Here is a 16,105-nt window from a genome sequence, read left to right on the forward strand (position 1 = left end):
CAAACTCCAGAGCTCCACATCTGACTGTGGAGAGAAGAGGTGCCAAGTTCAGGCGACGGCAGAGCTCAAACCAAAACCTTCCTTTATATTCCTTAAAAACGGCCAAGTGCTGAATGAATTTTGAGAATGGGGGGAAATTACATCACACTGGATTTTCTTTTATAGGAAATCAAGTCACGGCACAGAAACCTTTTGAAAAGGTGAACTGGCAAACCTTTTAATGGTCGGATTGTTGGAAGAAAGTCCATAAAATGTTCTATTTTTGGCATTATTTTTGTTCCCCAAATCATTCAATATTCTATCACTAAGTGCCTTGGCTCAAAAATGCCTGATCGGTTTGCACGTGATTCTGTTACATCTGCCAGGACATTATTTTTAAAGTACATTTCCATTTTTCAAATGTAAAGTAATCTGAATTTTTACAGCAAACTATATATTTGACTGAATGAACAGTTGAGTAAGACAGCAAGTCCATTTCATGGTGTTGTAGTTTTTGTATTTCCATTCTTGTATTCGCTGTTATGGAAATGCAGTTCAAATACACAAATCATTCAAATCACAATATCAGATTTGAAAACATTCACTGGTTTATAGCAGAATCATATCCATCAAGAGGAGAGGTAAGATGTTTATTCATAGACAAACTGCCAAAACCTGGTGGGTGTTTAAATACTGGAAGAAATTGGCTGGATTGTTGAGTACACGATCACAATTTATGGGCTTTTTTTGTGTGTGTTTTCCTGTGGTCTAACCCTGCTTTTACAATTGTCTGTGGAAACGCTGTTGAAAGGCCAAAATAACTTTCCTGTTGAAATACGATTATATATTAATGTCAGACTAAAGAATAAGAATTGAATCATAATCAGAATCTGAGTTAGAAATACATTCTTAAAGGGTTGGTTTGAAACAATGAAAACAAACTGACAATTATTTTTAGTAGAGAAATTTTTTCAAAGGAAGCCAGTAATTTATTGCCTGTTCAGAGACTATTAAATGTTCTGTTCAGTTGGTTATTATTCAGGATCCGGCGGGTTAACTCCTCATTCCCTCCTATTTATATTCAGGATGATCTCTATTCTCGGTGCCTATCTTAACAGTCTCTCTCAAACATGGCAGGACTCTGTCATGTCTTGTTTTGTCCCTAAAAAAGGTCAAATGTCTTTAAGAGTTCAAGTAAATCCTGTCCATTTATTGCATGAATGCTCTTTGTTAGTCTGCCGACCACATTGTTTTCTTTGGGTCTGTGCCTTGAGGTATGCCAACATCAGGCCCACTGATTTTTTTGAGGTATACTATTTTTCCACCAAATATAATTGAAATATGTTTTTACTCAAAGAGGATTACACTCTTTGCCAGGAGATTTATACTATTCGTGTTGTGCATTAACAATTGGCGTGGGGCATCGTCGGATCTCGAAATGACTCGGAGGCATGACTGAGATGATCGGGAAACAGCTGGAATTGTCTTTGTCTTTGTTTAACTTCCATTTCGTTTGTCATCAGGGAAGATTAAAGCTGTACAGATGTATTTGTTATTGTTTTGAAGTACATTCAGTGGTATAATTTTGATGATGGGATGTGCTGTTGTCACAGAAATAGCAAAAGTGTGAGCCAAAGCACAGTGACGGAGAAACCAGGCTGGAAGTCTGTTTGCAATTCTGCTTATGAACATCTGTTTTCATACAAAGATAAATCTCAGTTTTGAGGACAAACAGACAAGAGACCATTCCTACCTTCTGAGCAGTCCTCTCCGATGTATCCTTCATCACAGACGCACTGACCGTTTACGCAGCGGCCTTGATCGTGACAGCTATTGACACAACTGAGTACCGAGCAGCTTTCGCCTTCGTATCCACTCTCGCAGGCACACCTTCCGTTGAGGCAGCGCCCCCTGCTGTTGCAGTTGTCCGGGCAGACGTGCGCAGAACAGTCGTCTCCCGAGTAGCCTTCATGGCAGACGCACTTTCCGTCGCGGCAGTGACCCTGGGCCAGGCAGTCGTTTGGACACGCTTTCTGGCCACAGTCCTCGCCGCTGAAGCCTTCATCGCACACGCACTGCCCGTCGACGCATCGGCCGCGATCTTGGCAGTTGTTGGGGCAGCTCAGTTCACCACAGTCCTGCGCAGTGAAGCCCGTGTGACAGACGCAGCGTCCCTCTACGCACTCCCCGCGGCCATAGCAGTTGGAAGGGCAGGTGCGGATGCTGCAGTCCTCGCCCGCGAAGCCTTCCTCGCACACGCACTGGCCGTTAACGCAGCGCCCCCTGTTGAGGCAGTTGCTGGGACAGGAGAGCTCGGAGCAATCATCTCCCTGGAAGCCGACGTCACACGAACACTGTCCGTTGATGCACTGGCCTCTGCTGTTGCAGTTGTTCACGCACGCCAACTGGCTGCAGTCTTCGCCTTGATACCCGGCGTCACAGATACACATCCCGTTGAAGCACGTGCCTCTGTCGTTGCAGTCGTTCAGGCATGTGAGCTTGGAGCAGTCCACTCCGCTGTAACCGGCAGTGCAGACGCATCGGCCATCCACGCAGAAACCATTACCGCCGCAGTTGTTGAGACAAGTGTGCTCGCCGCAATCCTCCCCGGCGAATCCGTCCTCGCAGTGGCAGGTCCCGTTCACGCAGCGCCCCCGATCGAAGCAGTCTTTGGGGCAGATGAGCTCGGCGCAGTCAAAGCCGGTCCAGGGTTCTTCACAGACACAATATCCATCGTCACAATGGCCGTGACCTCCGCAGTTGTTGGGGCAATTGCTTTCAGAACAGCTTTTGCCAAAGAAACCATCTGTGCAAACGCAAACGCCGCCCATGCAGCTGCCGTGTGCGCCGCAGTCGACCAGACAGACCTCGACTGAGCAGTCTTCCCCGGCAAAGCCTTTCCGGCATTCACACTTTCCGTCCACACATCGGCCTCTTTTCTGGCAGTTTCCCGGGCACTCGGCATCAGTGCAGTTGGCGCCCTTCCATCCAGGCTCACAGATGCAGGAACAGGTTTCAGTGCTGTAGTTTCCGTGGCCATTACAGTATGGCTTGGTTCCCAACTTGCCTTTGAAAAGAGAAAAGAATTGGTTAAGAAACGGAAAGCAGAGCCCTGCAGGTACAATTTGCTTTGTAGCGTCACTGTAGTTTCCTGAACTAAAAGGTTCTTGGGGTTTTCCGAAAGGTCCTTTATTATGTAAGCTAATCTCTACCCTCATGGACTGGGGGCAGTTTTCGGTTAGGAATTTGATGGAATACTTATTGGAGACAATGACATCAGGAGTAGGGGGCGACGAGAGATTAGTACCGTATTTTCTGGACTATTGACCACACCTGGATATAAGCCACACCAGCAAAATTTAAAAAGAATTAAAAAAGGTACATATATAGGCCACACTTTAAGCCACAGGTGTCCACGTTGTAACAGGGCAGAACTTTCACTGCAGGAATACAGGGCTTGCTCATATTTTCATAAATTCCTGCAAATTTGTCTTTCATAGTGCTGGAAATTCCTGTTTTTTTCTTAAACACCAGTACAGACAACTTTGTTGAAAGATGAAAAATGGAAATATTGCTGATACCAATCTTCTTAATTGAACACTAGTCATTGTGTCAACCTAAAAGCAGCTTCCAGAAGTAAAATGAATGACTAAACAGTAGAAAGAAAGAAAAAAAACATGGACAAAAAATGGAAACCTAAAAGTGAAGCGAAAGTGTTTTAACAGCCCCCTTGTTGATTGATTGTGGAATAAACATGAGCCAAACCAAAAAAAAAAAAAAGTCAAAATACACCTCAAATTAATCCCAATTTGTCTCCATCCTGTTATGGCACAGACAGTTTTAGCAGGGGTGTCTATAACTGGATGATATTTTAGTTTGTATTTGTTGCTTGAATAAAAGGATGTGAAATGTTTTGGAGATGTTTCCCCACTCGTCCAAAACACTTCATTACTTCTGACCGAAGCCGCATTGTTAGTGATTTATTTGGGCCTGTAAACAGGGGAGGAGGTTCAGTTTGGGCTGTTTTTAAATCGTGGGTCACTCATAGGGCAGCTCAGTTGACTTCATGACATAAATTGGGTGTAAGGGAATTTGGAAAGCTTACATGCGGTGGGGTGTCTGGGTGCGACCATGACCTTATAACTCTGTTTTGTTGGGATTGCCTCAAAAGCCGGTTGCAAATGTTGCCACGCTAATGTTGTCCAATACGACTGCACAGTAGTTGTTTTAATGCACCATGAGTGGGTGAAACCAGACACATTTGTGTAAAATCCTGTCCATTTGATAAAGCATCTATTAAATCACTGTTTTTCACCTTGAGCGTTGTGGATCTTTTTTTCTGTTTTTCCAACTACAGCCAATAGAATTGGAGACAAATGGAAGAAGAAACACACGATTTTTAGATTGTATGATTCATTCCTACTCAATCATTTTTTAATATTCTGTTCATTTAAATTGATATAATTGTCTGTGTTTCTTTCCTACAGTAAGTTTGTCCTTTAAGAAAATGCACCTTTTGGTCCACTGTGGTGTTTTAAAGTACTTTATCAATAAAATTGCTTGTGTGCAAAATCCCGGTCATCTCTGAAAGACGTTACGGATACAAATATAAATTCCTTTCCGGAGCGTTACCCAGTTTTTCCTAGGCTTATTTTAGCAGCTTTATCTTTATTGATGTTAATGCATTTGCATGTCTTGGCTTTCCGAGTCAAATGAAGCCCCGTTCAATGCTAATTGATGCTTTGTTGGCCTCAAATGTGCAGAGAAAATGACACCCGCACATTAACTTCCACAGAACAGATGAATGAACCAGATGTGGCTTATAAAGGAAGCTTCTGAGGTCACATAGTTTTCTGAGTGAAGCACTTTTCAAAGAAGACTTGGATAATTTGAGGATTATTTTACTGTCCTGGCTGCAAAGTGCAAAACATTTAAGAAATAAACCCAAGTCTTGCTTACCTGCGACCTGAGCGCTGCAGCAGGTCTCGCCAGTCTTGCACTGATCCCTCAAGGCTGAAACTTCTCCTTCGAGCATCTCCAGCCGGCTCATGAGGTCCTTCAGGCCGGGCAGGTCGTCGGAGCAGCCGCACGCCTTGCGGGGGATGTTGATGCGGTGGGTGAAGACAATCTGGTTGTCCTTGTCGAGCGTGTGCTCGGTGACGTGGTGGCTGACGGAGGACGCCGCGGCGTCTTTGGGGAGGAGCTCCGTGCTTTCCGGGGTGTCCAGGCTGACTGAGCACAGGGAGCTGGCGGGGACGTTGATGTTGTAAACGTGGTTGAAGACCATCGGGTGGTCCGCGGGGGGAAGGGTGAGGTTGTGTTCTCTGGGGGGCGTCAGGGTTTGTCGCCGCTGCCGCAGGAGTTTCTTCACGAGCCCAGCGTCTGATGAGCCGAGCAGGACGAGGAGGAGGAGGAGGCAGCCCGGAAGGCTTTGTGCACCCATCGTGTATTCAGTGAAATAAATATGAACTTCAACCTCTTGTTGAAGGTCTATCCCGGCAAATGAAGAAAGTCCTGGAAAGATGAATAGAAAATTAGTGTGATGATGTGAAACAATACTGTACTTTTAAATTGCCACCTGTTGCATTACTGTAAACTGCAATTTCTTGCAAACATTTTCAAAGCAGATATATTACACTCTTTTCTTTTATTTAATATTTGTGTGTAAATCTGTGTTTTCTTTCCTGATAGAATAGCAATTCAATTCATTTGTATGTTGAATATACATATGTTGGGAAAAAAAACCCCAAAGGAATCATTTATTTTATTCTATGCTATTCTATTCTACAACGGAGAAATCCAAACAATTTGTCATAGCTCACATTGATCCTTTTTTAATCCATATAGAACACTGCATGAGAAAAACTACAATTTAAAGAGGTTCATAATGTTTACACACACAAAAAAAACATCTGGCAATACGCAAAGAAATACTGTTTTATTCCAATCATCCCAGTCAATTAACTCCCTTAATCTCCGTGATCACTCTTACATTATTGTTAGTTCTGTTTTATTCCAGCTCAAATAGAAGCTTGTATGTCACATCCAAACAGTGCCATTGGATCCGGAAAATGGTGAATTTGAGACACACCACCTTTTATTTTAATGAGTGGGAAATCACATATCAATGACGTGCTGTGTTCATATGGTCACCTTTTTTGTCAATCTGATCAAAGTCTTAGCGAGTGATGGATCAGATCATCCTGTTCACATGAACACTGAATAAAGATCAATAGACTTGACCCAACGGATCAATCCCATCATGCTTTGCACCGTTACGTTGGCCATTTGTTGACATGTGCGCATGAAGCCACATCCTGCTGTACCAAGATACTCGCCAGTATTCAGAATGAACTCGTTGGGACTTGTTACGTCCAGACAGTGTGCGTCTTGCTTAAGCAAGTCATGATTGTAAACGTCACACCTGTGGAGTTTTTCCAACTATTTAAAGGCCTTTTAAAATGTTTCTGTGGTGCGGCATCGTCTCCTGCGTCGAGCAGCTGTGCTTTTGCTCGTGTTAAATGTCACATGTTCATGTTGTGTGACAATAAAATCTCCAACGGGGGAAAACAATGTGCAGTTTGCTGGACTCTGACCGCATCATAAACAAGGTTACACTACCCCCAATGGTGGAATCCAAATGTAATTTCAGTGAGATAGAAACATTTACATGATGGGATTTTAATCAGATTGGTGTTTAATCGTATTGGCTGTGGTCCATTTACCTGCAGCTTTTGTTTCATGACGATTTTAATGTAGCTTGTCTGTCACATTCGCTCATATGTCTGTTCAGGGAAAAGGAAAATAAAGACTTTGTTGCAAAGATGTGCAGATACCGATGCCTATTATTCACAAACAAATGCAGAGAAGGAAGTTGAAAAGCTAAAAAAATTTACTTGCAGGTTGTGAAAAGCTTTGCTTCATGGTCTGACTTGTTTATTAAGCAAAAAGGACAGGAGGGCAAAAAAAAGGCACAAAATCTTTTTCTTCTTTCGTGATGGATAGAAAATGGCATTGTGACAAGTTTGACGATCAATTATTTAATATTTTTGTATGAATATGCCTCATATTTGCTCTGTTCAGCTTTTTAAAATGAGCTTTTCTTTGTAGCATACCATTTCAGCCCGAATGTCTTTTCTTCTTCCTCGCTTTTATCAGAAGATGGAAATTTCCCATTGCTCTTTTCACTCCTTTTCTGCTCTTTTCTGTGGTGTGTGCTCAATAAGAAAAACAGTCACCAGTCTCTCATTGAATCTGTCACAAAAATATTCATTAGCTATGGTCCAGAGACACAAAAGATCCATAATTATAGCCCATTTCTGTTACAATCCTGTGAACACACCGCTAAAACAAAAATACAGCTGCCTTGGCACACCAGCTCTATTCAGCGTCCGTGACTGCATGTGAAATAACTCAGCTGTTTGGAGCCTCCAGTATCCATACAGTGCAATAAACGGTGTGAAACGGCATAATGCATCCCATGCACTGCACTTCCCCTCGCCCACAGATCTCTCAGATGACTTCATCGGTTGGACTCCATACACACTATAATTTGCAGGAGTCAAATGACAAGCCTCTTCCTCGGCGTGGGAAAGCCTCCCCGGATTATGGAGTGATGACTTTCCAACGGATCCGACTAAGCCTGGCACGGCGAAAATCAATAGAAAGTCCTTCTGTCTGGTCTCGGTACAAGAGACGGCTTGCCTCACCGACTTAGAAGCTATGATAGCACTGCAAGTTCATCACAGCGTCGGCTTCTTCTGAATTTCAGAATGTATCTTTAGAGTAAGTTTTGTCTAACCTTTCATGCTCACACACTCCAGGTATGCACACTCTCTGGTCCACACACACACACACACACACTCATCTGCTGTCACATCTGGGATGCAGCAGACAAACAAGTTACATTTCGGCCAGCTCAGGTTTCTGGTCCATCAGAGCAAATATGACTTCCAGGAGGGGAATGTGTATCCTTTAAAAGATTAAAAAAACAAGAGAATGCATGTTGTCATAACAACTACTGGAAACTACTTATAGAAACTGATGGTGCTTCACTCTCACATGATAAAAACGTTCTTCTGTGCATTTGTCGTATCGCCGCACAATCATGACTGGACACCGTCTCTTTCAATGCAAATCCTATATTTATGAGTAGGATCTAGTTTATCCTCAAAACAAGGAAACCACATGCTCATGAATCAAAACTCTGACCCAAACACAGTTGGAGTTCATTTCAGTGCCTCGAAAACACAAACAGCACCACAGGAGAGCAAATCATTTTCCTGAGAAAAAATTCAAACCTGGATCTTCAAGGGAGCGTGAAGGCCCGCCCCCCCCCCCCCCAAAAAAAAAACTGAACTCAATACTGCTCAGTATGAACAGTATGACTGTCTGCAATGGAGAGGACACCTTGAAAACTGCTTTTGAGGTTCAATCTTTCTATCATTTTGTCTTTGGTGTTACATCGGTGATAGAATTCATTCCCAGATACTCAAGAAAGCCTATTGTCACTAATTTGTCATATTTTTGGTTGAAAACGTTTGTACAATTTGAATGGAAACTCACTGTGTGCAGAACAACGCATCACTTCAAGAGTTCCTCCTGTTCATAAATACTTAGTGGTTTGTTTGTTTTTATGTAAAAAAAAAAAAAAGAAAGTAGATTTAAAAATCATCAAAAGAGAACATACAGTTCAGCCCACTGTCATAGTTTCAGTGTTCAGCAAATCTCTTGAATACATTCCTACTTCTAGTGGCAAATTGTGAAGCCAAATATTCTCTTTCAAAGAGAAATTAAACAAACCAGCTCTTTCCCATCAGGTGCGCTGGCAGCACGGAGCAGCATTAATAAGCCAGCCGAGCCCGAATGTCAAATATGAATGTATTTCTTTGAAAATGTGAAGACAATCTAAGCCAGCCCGAGCTGAAGTTTCCTCTGAGAAGGGGAATATATTTATATCTGAGACAACTGATAAATCAGAAAAGGGTAAACGGACTTTAAAACATCCGAGTCGGGGGAGATGACTGCACACTAATTTCACTTGTTATTTTTTCAGATGACAGGCTGCACAGTGTCCTCCCTAAATCTACGATGAATTCTTTCCACTCGTGTCACCACGGGCCATTTACCTCTGTACCTCCTGCTCCACCCCTGCAGTTTTAACCCTCTCCCTGATCCCCCTTCTTTCTCGGCTGTCCTCGTTTTCCTGACCATTGACCCTGGCCTCCCTTTCATCACGCGACCTTCGGCCAAATGCTTTTCCTTCATCTCAACGGTTGAGGCGCAGGTATAAAACCCAGCTTGGGTTTCACAAGATTTCACACATCTGGTGAGTGGCAGGACGAAGGCGGGTTGTGACTGAAGCTGTAAATCTGAAAACTGGGTCACTGCGATGCGTTTCTCAACTCCTTCTAGAAAACTTTATGAGACACAATACTGATCATTTGTGGCCTTGGAAGTTGGGAGACGAAGCGGACCAAGGATGTGACATTGATAGTATCTCTCTGCCTGACGTGGGCGTTCAGACGTTTGCCACTTAAGGCTGTGTTCACTTTTGAGGGAAAATGACAGTTATGCAGATTTGATCTTTTCTTTGTGCGTTTTAGCTCAACAGAGTTGCAGCCGAGTTCACAATCTCCAGTCGATGAGAGGAGAAAACAACTTTGCATAACGAGAAACAGCATCTCCTGAACGTGATTCCTGTGAAAGAGCGACCCTCGTTGACAAATAACTGAAAGCAAACCAAAAAGCATCGATGAAAAGTGTTAGAAATATTGTGTCACAAAGTAAGCGCAACAATTCATCACATAGAAATGTGAGCAGTGCTGCATTATCAAAAACTCTGTTAATTTCACTATGCTCCTGTTTTTTTTTGTTTTTTTTAATCGTCCCCTTAACTAAGTACCGAGCCGTACCAAACCGAACCGTGACTTCTGTTCCAAGGTACGTACCGAACCGTGATTTTTGTGTACCGTTACACCCCTAATCAGTATGTATCCACAATACTCAACTCAACTTCCTTTTCAAGAACAATCAAGTGACAAATCAATTACTAGCTCATCACTACTGCATGCTGTTAGACTTACGAAGTTATAGCGTTTGAAGTTTCTGGGTCAAACACACGGTAATGGTGAGCCGAGTTCATCGAAGAAGAACTTCTTTTTACTCAAGTATCAATGTTGAATCCATGTTTCTATATTCACCAGAAGCTTTCACCCACAAGAATCTGTATTTCTACTTGTGCTAACAATGGGAGTACTCTTGCTGCGATGCTTATCTGAGGTAACTTTCAGCATGTGTTAACATTTTTCTAAATCCTGCAGATGGCCTGTTTAATGCAGAGGTGACATTTTTTTTTTTTTTCTCAGTTAAAGTCTCCACATTAGTGCCGACAGGGAAAAGCCAAGAGTACAGCCCTGACTGAAGGCCGCAGGGTTGACCAAGGACATTTCGTCTGACAGCGGGACATGGGAAGAGAATTTGGAGAAGAAATTGAAATAAATATAACCTGTTCGCTAAGCTATAATCCAGTTGCTGTAGCTTCAAGTACTCTTCCCTCACGCTGGCAGCAAGAAGGGAACTTTCCCACGTGGAAATGAGAAACTGGGAATGTTGGCCCTGGACTGACGGCATCTGTTTTGCCGAGTCAAAGGTAGGAATAAAAAAAACAAAAAAAAAACAAAACGAGTAACTCGTCCTGCATCTGCATAATAGCTCCGCTTTGAGTAAAAGTGAAAGTGCTACTGCACGCAGACTTGATGCAAAGTGTGTTGCCTCTTATTATGTCTGATTGGAAACCAACCGTCTGGAAATAAAGTCCTAATGGGAAACGTCTGATAGCACCACGTTGGGATTCCAATAAACACCTGCATCTGCTTGATTGTGCATCTCCGATCATTTATCTTGTATTTTCCACAGACAGTGAAGAGCAAACCCCGATTCTGGAAACATCTGGCACAGATGAAAATCATCGCGGGAACGTTAATTGGAGCGGTTTCTGTAGCCGATACAGTGCCTGAAATTGCGGCACCTCATTAGCAGATTACACATTTCCCGCTGGCTGCAGGTCAGATACCCTCATGAGAGACTTTAAGAACACCAACACAGAGAACACCAGCATGGCAATTTTCAGAAATTGAGTGGTTTGTTTAATGCAATCGCATACAGCTTTCGTTCTAAAGCATGTTAGTAAACTAAATATGTTTAGATTCTGCACCTATTAATATGTAATGTCATTTTTATCCATTTTCTTGCACTTAAATCTGACTTCTGTGCCTTTTCCCCTAAATATGTTTAACAAAAGCGGAATAGTTACAGGTTCTATGTGTTATTTTTCCTTTTTTCCCCACTGAATTCAATATAATAAAGTTCTGCAACAAAACAAGCAACCCAAATATGTCACATTTCATTATTTTTTCAGGTGTTACAAGAGATGAATGTGACAATTTAATCCTTGTTTCCTCTGGCAAGTAAGCAATCTGTGCATTTTCTGCTTGTCATCATGAGAAGGAAGCTAAATATGTCACCACCTCTTATTTTTCTATTCCAGACTCCAGTGTGATAAATTGCTGGTATTTCTCACGCATATGACTAAACTGAATTATTGATTTTTTTTAATATAAGAAGTAATCTGTATATGTCAATCATCTTTTGAGACATTTCTTTTCTGTTACAAACTATTTCATGTAATAATGTATTGCATTTTCTCATGCATGTGAGTGAACTCAATGTAGTCAGAAACACCAAGCAATCTTGACATGTCACTTTTCATTATCATTAATTAACCAATCTTTTTTTTATTAACTATCTGAAACACATGCATGTAACTGCTGTCAAGGATATAAGATACTTCTGCACTGATGCAGATCTACAAACTACCATCTGTGCTCATAAAAAACACACCTGATTTTAGAGTCTGAGCAGATTTACAATGTTAAAGGTCCAACACGCTGTCGCAGTCACAGAGCTGACACACAGTCTGCAGTTATATAACAACACTCACATCTCCATTGTGGAATTTTCTGTACTGTAATGTCATAGCTCAACTTGTTAAACACTAAATCTCCACACTTTTGTTCGACACCTTTGGACTGAGCTTCTGAGAGAGGAATTCAACACGTTTTCCATTAAAAAAAACCCTAAAAGGTGTGTGATTATGAGTTACGATCGACCTCTGGTTGTCTGGGTCAAGGTCGGGCAGAGGGAAACAGTGCAAGACAAGCCTGGAGGGGGGAGCTCCAGCTACTAAACCAGCTGTCCCTGCTGAATGAGGTTCGCTGCTTGAAACACCTCTTTCTTACTCTACTGCACAGACACATGGCAGGAGAATAGCAGAGAACCTTTAAAACATCATCACCCGCCGGAATGCCTCCAACGTGAGGTGCATTTTTGAATAAAACTGCATGTGTTTGTGCAGTTTATAAAGCTGCACGTCAAATGAAGTGAACAATTAAAGTCGTAGTCAGTTGAAATACTAATTTCAACTTGAACTGGTGAGTCAAATCAACCATGGAAGGAAAAAGAAGAAAAAAAAGATAAAACAAACATTAAAACCACTGTGGACCAGACTTCCATTTAAATGAAGTTGAGCTAATGAGGTGAATAGATGAGGACTGTTTTTTTTCCTCCTGCCAACTTTTTTTTTCTTATTTTTTTTCTCTCTGATGGAAAAATGATGCACAATGAACTGCGTCCCTCCAAAGTAGCGCGATGAATCATCAGGCTTTCCATCCCGAGCCATTCTCACGCATGTCTTGGCCACGCGCATGCACAAACACACACAGAGACAAAAGGCTTTTTTTTGTTGTTTTTTTTTTTTTAATCCATATTTTCTGGAGAATTTTGACAACACTTTAAAGGCTCTGTTGGCTTAAAGTGCGCCGCCGGCGAGCCCAATAACTCCTCCACATGTTCACCCTCTCAGCAGTCAGTCATCACCTCTGATCACTGCACTGGCTGCTGCGTGAGCAAAGAAGAACTTGCAGTATTCACCAAGAATGCATTCACAATAAAAGTCAAATCACTGCCTGCTGGTGCTTCGGTAAGCATGCATTTCTGCAACTTGCAAACATTTGTGCATTGAAAGTAAAACAAAGGTAATAATACATAATATTGGACATAGAGAAATGCAGAAACATGTCTTACCTATCTGTGTGGAGTTTTTTGTTTAGGTTTTTTTTTCCCCCCCTGCAAATTGTCACAAATCCAGCAATGTCACAGGTCCGTCTTCCAGCAAGCCTCTCCAGCAGGGTGGCAGTCCTCCTCCAGCCGTCTCCTTATCTTATCCTCTCACCATTCACAGCTCAGGATGGGAGTTCAGCTCCCTCACTGCCACAGAGTGAATCACAAGCAGAGAGAGAGAGAGAGAGAGAGAGAGGGAGAGAGGGAGGGAGAGAGTGGGAGTAAAATGTCTTATAAAGTGTGAGGAGTGTTTAAGTCAGACCCCCATTGCTTTAAAAAAAAAAAAAAAACAGAAAACCTGTAGCCCTTAAATAGCCGTCAGTCTCACTCCCTCCTTTTCTTTCAAAGCTGCGTCCTCCCACCTAATGGATGCAGAGCTCCGGCTGCAGCCTCTAAATGAGATGCCACTGTTACTGGGAGTCATGACAGAGCTGAGCGGTGCTTGTGGTCGTACCGGAAAATTAGAGGGGAAAGCCGGGCAATGAGAGGAAAAGTGAGTCCAGACTGGCGACGGGCACACAGACAGACATTTGCCTTCAACTAGATTAGCTGTGGTAATGATTTACGATTTTCTCGTCATGATCGAGGCTGCAGATTTCACTTTTGGGCACATTTTGTCAAAGTGTCATGTCACATTCATGGAAATGATCCTTCCATCATCCAACTTATAGATATAGATATATTTTCCAAGCCGTACACTAAACCCTCCGAAAAGGACTTGGTGTAAATCATTCTGCAGCCGTGTCCAAGAAGCTCCTAATGCTACAAAACTGTAGCATAACTTCCCATTAAGTTAATAAAAGTGACAAATAAAAAAAAAAAGTGAAGTTGGTCTACAGTTCCTGCAGGAAACGTTTCTGTGGTCTGACTGTTATTTTCCCCGTGTGGACACGGTTACATCTTCACACTCTTTAACAGATGGAACGAGCAGGAAACAGATGCATTATTCATTTTTAACTGGGCGGACACGTTGGATTTCAATAAAAGAGAAGCTGCTGCGAATAAATCTGTGACATCAGTTGAGGTCGACTCGAAAAAACGCAGCCGGGAAGACAAACTGAGCGACGGCGCGAGGCCGAGCTGGGAGAATCGGGCAGTGTGCCGCCACCAGACAGCCTCTGCGGTTTAATCTGTTATGTGATTAGATGAGGATAAGACAAGTTTATCGGCTTAAGTCTCTTAAGTGAGTCCATGCTGCCCGGTAAGCTGCTGTTTGTAGTTTGTGAGCACAAACTTTTTGTGACGTCCTGCCGGGAAACACGCTTCAAAGTTGCCACAACGAGAGGTTACTGTAGGCTTCAGATTAAATTCTTCTCCTAAACCCATCTCTGCCCTCTTTACAGCATCAAAAGACTGCAAATGTTCCTGTTGAATGAAACACACCAATCATATTACAGTTTAATATCACACAGGAATAAACAAAGAGGGGAATTCCTCCATGGGCAGGCATTTTGTAGTAGAAAATACTTTGCCGATTATCCAGTTGAACTGGTTCAAGTTTGAAATGAGAGCATCAATATACTATTATATCTCGATCTATAATCACAAATACAGTACATAACTGCTGCATTGAAAATATATATTTGCAGGAATTTGATGGTGAGTATTTCCTCACAAAGTTAACTGCCATTGTACGTTAAAATGGATTTAAAGTTCTTTAAACACCAAATCATGCTTTTTATTCTTCATCTCTTCAAATAAATCCTTCGGAATCCTGCACACTGGATCTTTATCGAGTAAAACATAAATCCCAATTCAATTGTGCTGCATCAGGGCTAAGTAGATTTGTCACATTTCATTAAATACAAAACATAAAGACAACAACACTGTTTGTTGTCTTTGTGGTCCTGTGTACATGGACTGATCAATTGTGATGTATTGCTTTGTCTACGTAATGACAAAAATGAAGGGTTTCTTAAAGTTGCAAATCCAGCATAAAATTGGAACAAACACTTAGATTTTCTTAATAGTTTTCTCACGTTATTATTATGGAGGCAGCCCCTCTATTTTCAAAGAAAGGGCCATCAATTTAGTTTATATTTATGCCAACTACAGTGAGCCAAAGTGTTGTACCTTACACACCATATCACACTGAAGCCTCAAAAGACAAACTAATTAGGAATATTAAAAGATGAAGCATGTTAGAATTTGTAAAAGATAGCAACAACAAATGTTTTTAACTATTTCAAATATTGACAGTACGGTAAGTAATTTTAAGTGGGTGCTTTTCAGTTTATTAACAGTTTAAAATGATGTAATCTACGTTTTTTTTGCCTGCTGTTACAGTTTGTTAGCATTTCCTTCAAAGCCAATAATGATTTTTTTTATATCTTCTTATATCAGAAAAGGTGCAACTTCCAATAGCAATAACAAAACATTTCTAATCATTTAATAGGTTAGTTCACAGAAATAAAACCTCATGTCAAAACAACACAATGCGTTATGATCCCATTGGAGAGAACCTGCAACAAGCACGTTGGGCTTCAGGATCTCACAACGTAAAGCGGGAACTGTGTGCATGTCTGTAAAGGATTTGAAGTGTGTGCACTGGCAGGCGGAGGACACACTCATAAAACTCTGTCACCATCCATCAAATCAGATGTTCGCCCAGCTCGAGTGGACCCCGGGGATCCCGTCTGCAGGCCAATGAGAAAATGCCAGTGGAACGAAGCAAACGGGTCAAACTGTGGTCTCCCGTTTTAATTTAGGACTCGACATGTGTTTCGCATGTACTTCCCACTGCACACACAGGCCATGCGGCCCAGCAACACGCCGCTGTTGATCTCCATGCAGCTGCTACTGAAACTACAGTATAAACAAGTGACAGTTATGATCACAGCTGAACAATCTGAGCAATGTATGCATGGGAAGGAGCAAAATACTTATAAGTGGCCGCGATTAAACACGATTGAGAGTCTAAGAACATCAATAACACCAGCCACGCTTT

The 16,105-nt window shown here is 42.0% G+C and overlaps 1 protein-coding gene across 3 annotated transcripts in view; it reads right to left on the minus strand.

Moving 5' to 3' along the window:
• The window catches only part of LOC308140364 (tenascin-like), a 36,610-nt gene extending 23,314 nt beyond the window's left edge, over positions 1-13,296 (minus strand). For all 3 annotated transcript variants that reach the window (XM_080510114.1, XM_080510115.1, XM_080510113.1), the window contains exons 1-3: positions 13,123-13,296; positions 4,939-5,493; positions 1,733-3,046 (exon numbers count right to left, since the gene is read on the minus strand). In XM_080510114.1, the coding sequence (XP_080366240.1) occupies positions 1,733-3,046; positions 4,939-5,422 (1,798 nt within the window). In that variant the 5' untranslated portion in view covers positions 5,423-5,493; positions 13,123-13,296. The remainder of the gene's footprint in view (positions 1-1,732; positions 3,047-4,938; positions 5,494-13,122) is intronic.
• Between the last annotated feature and the right edge of the window lie 2,809 nt (positions 13,297-16,105).

The sequence above is a fragment of the Blennius ocellaris genome (assembly GCF_963422515.1).
Source record: "Blennius ocellaris genome assembly, chromosome: 15".
NCBI classification, from domain to species: domain Eukaryota; kingdom Metazoa; phylum Chordata; class Actinopteri; order Blenniiformes; family Blenniidae; genus Blennius; species Blennius ocellaris.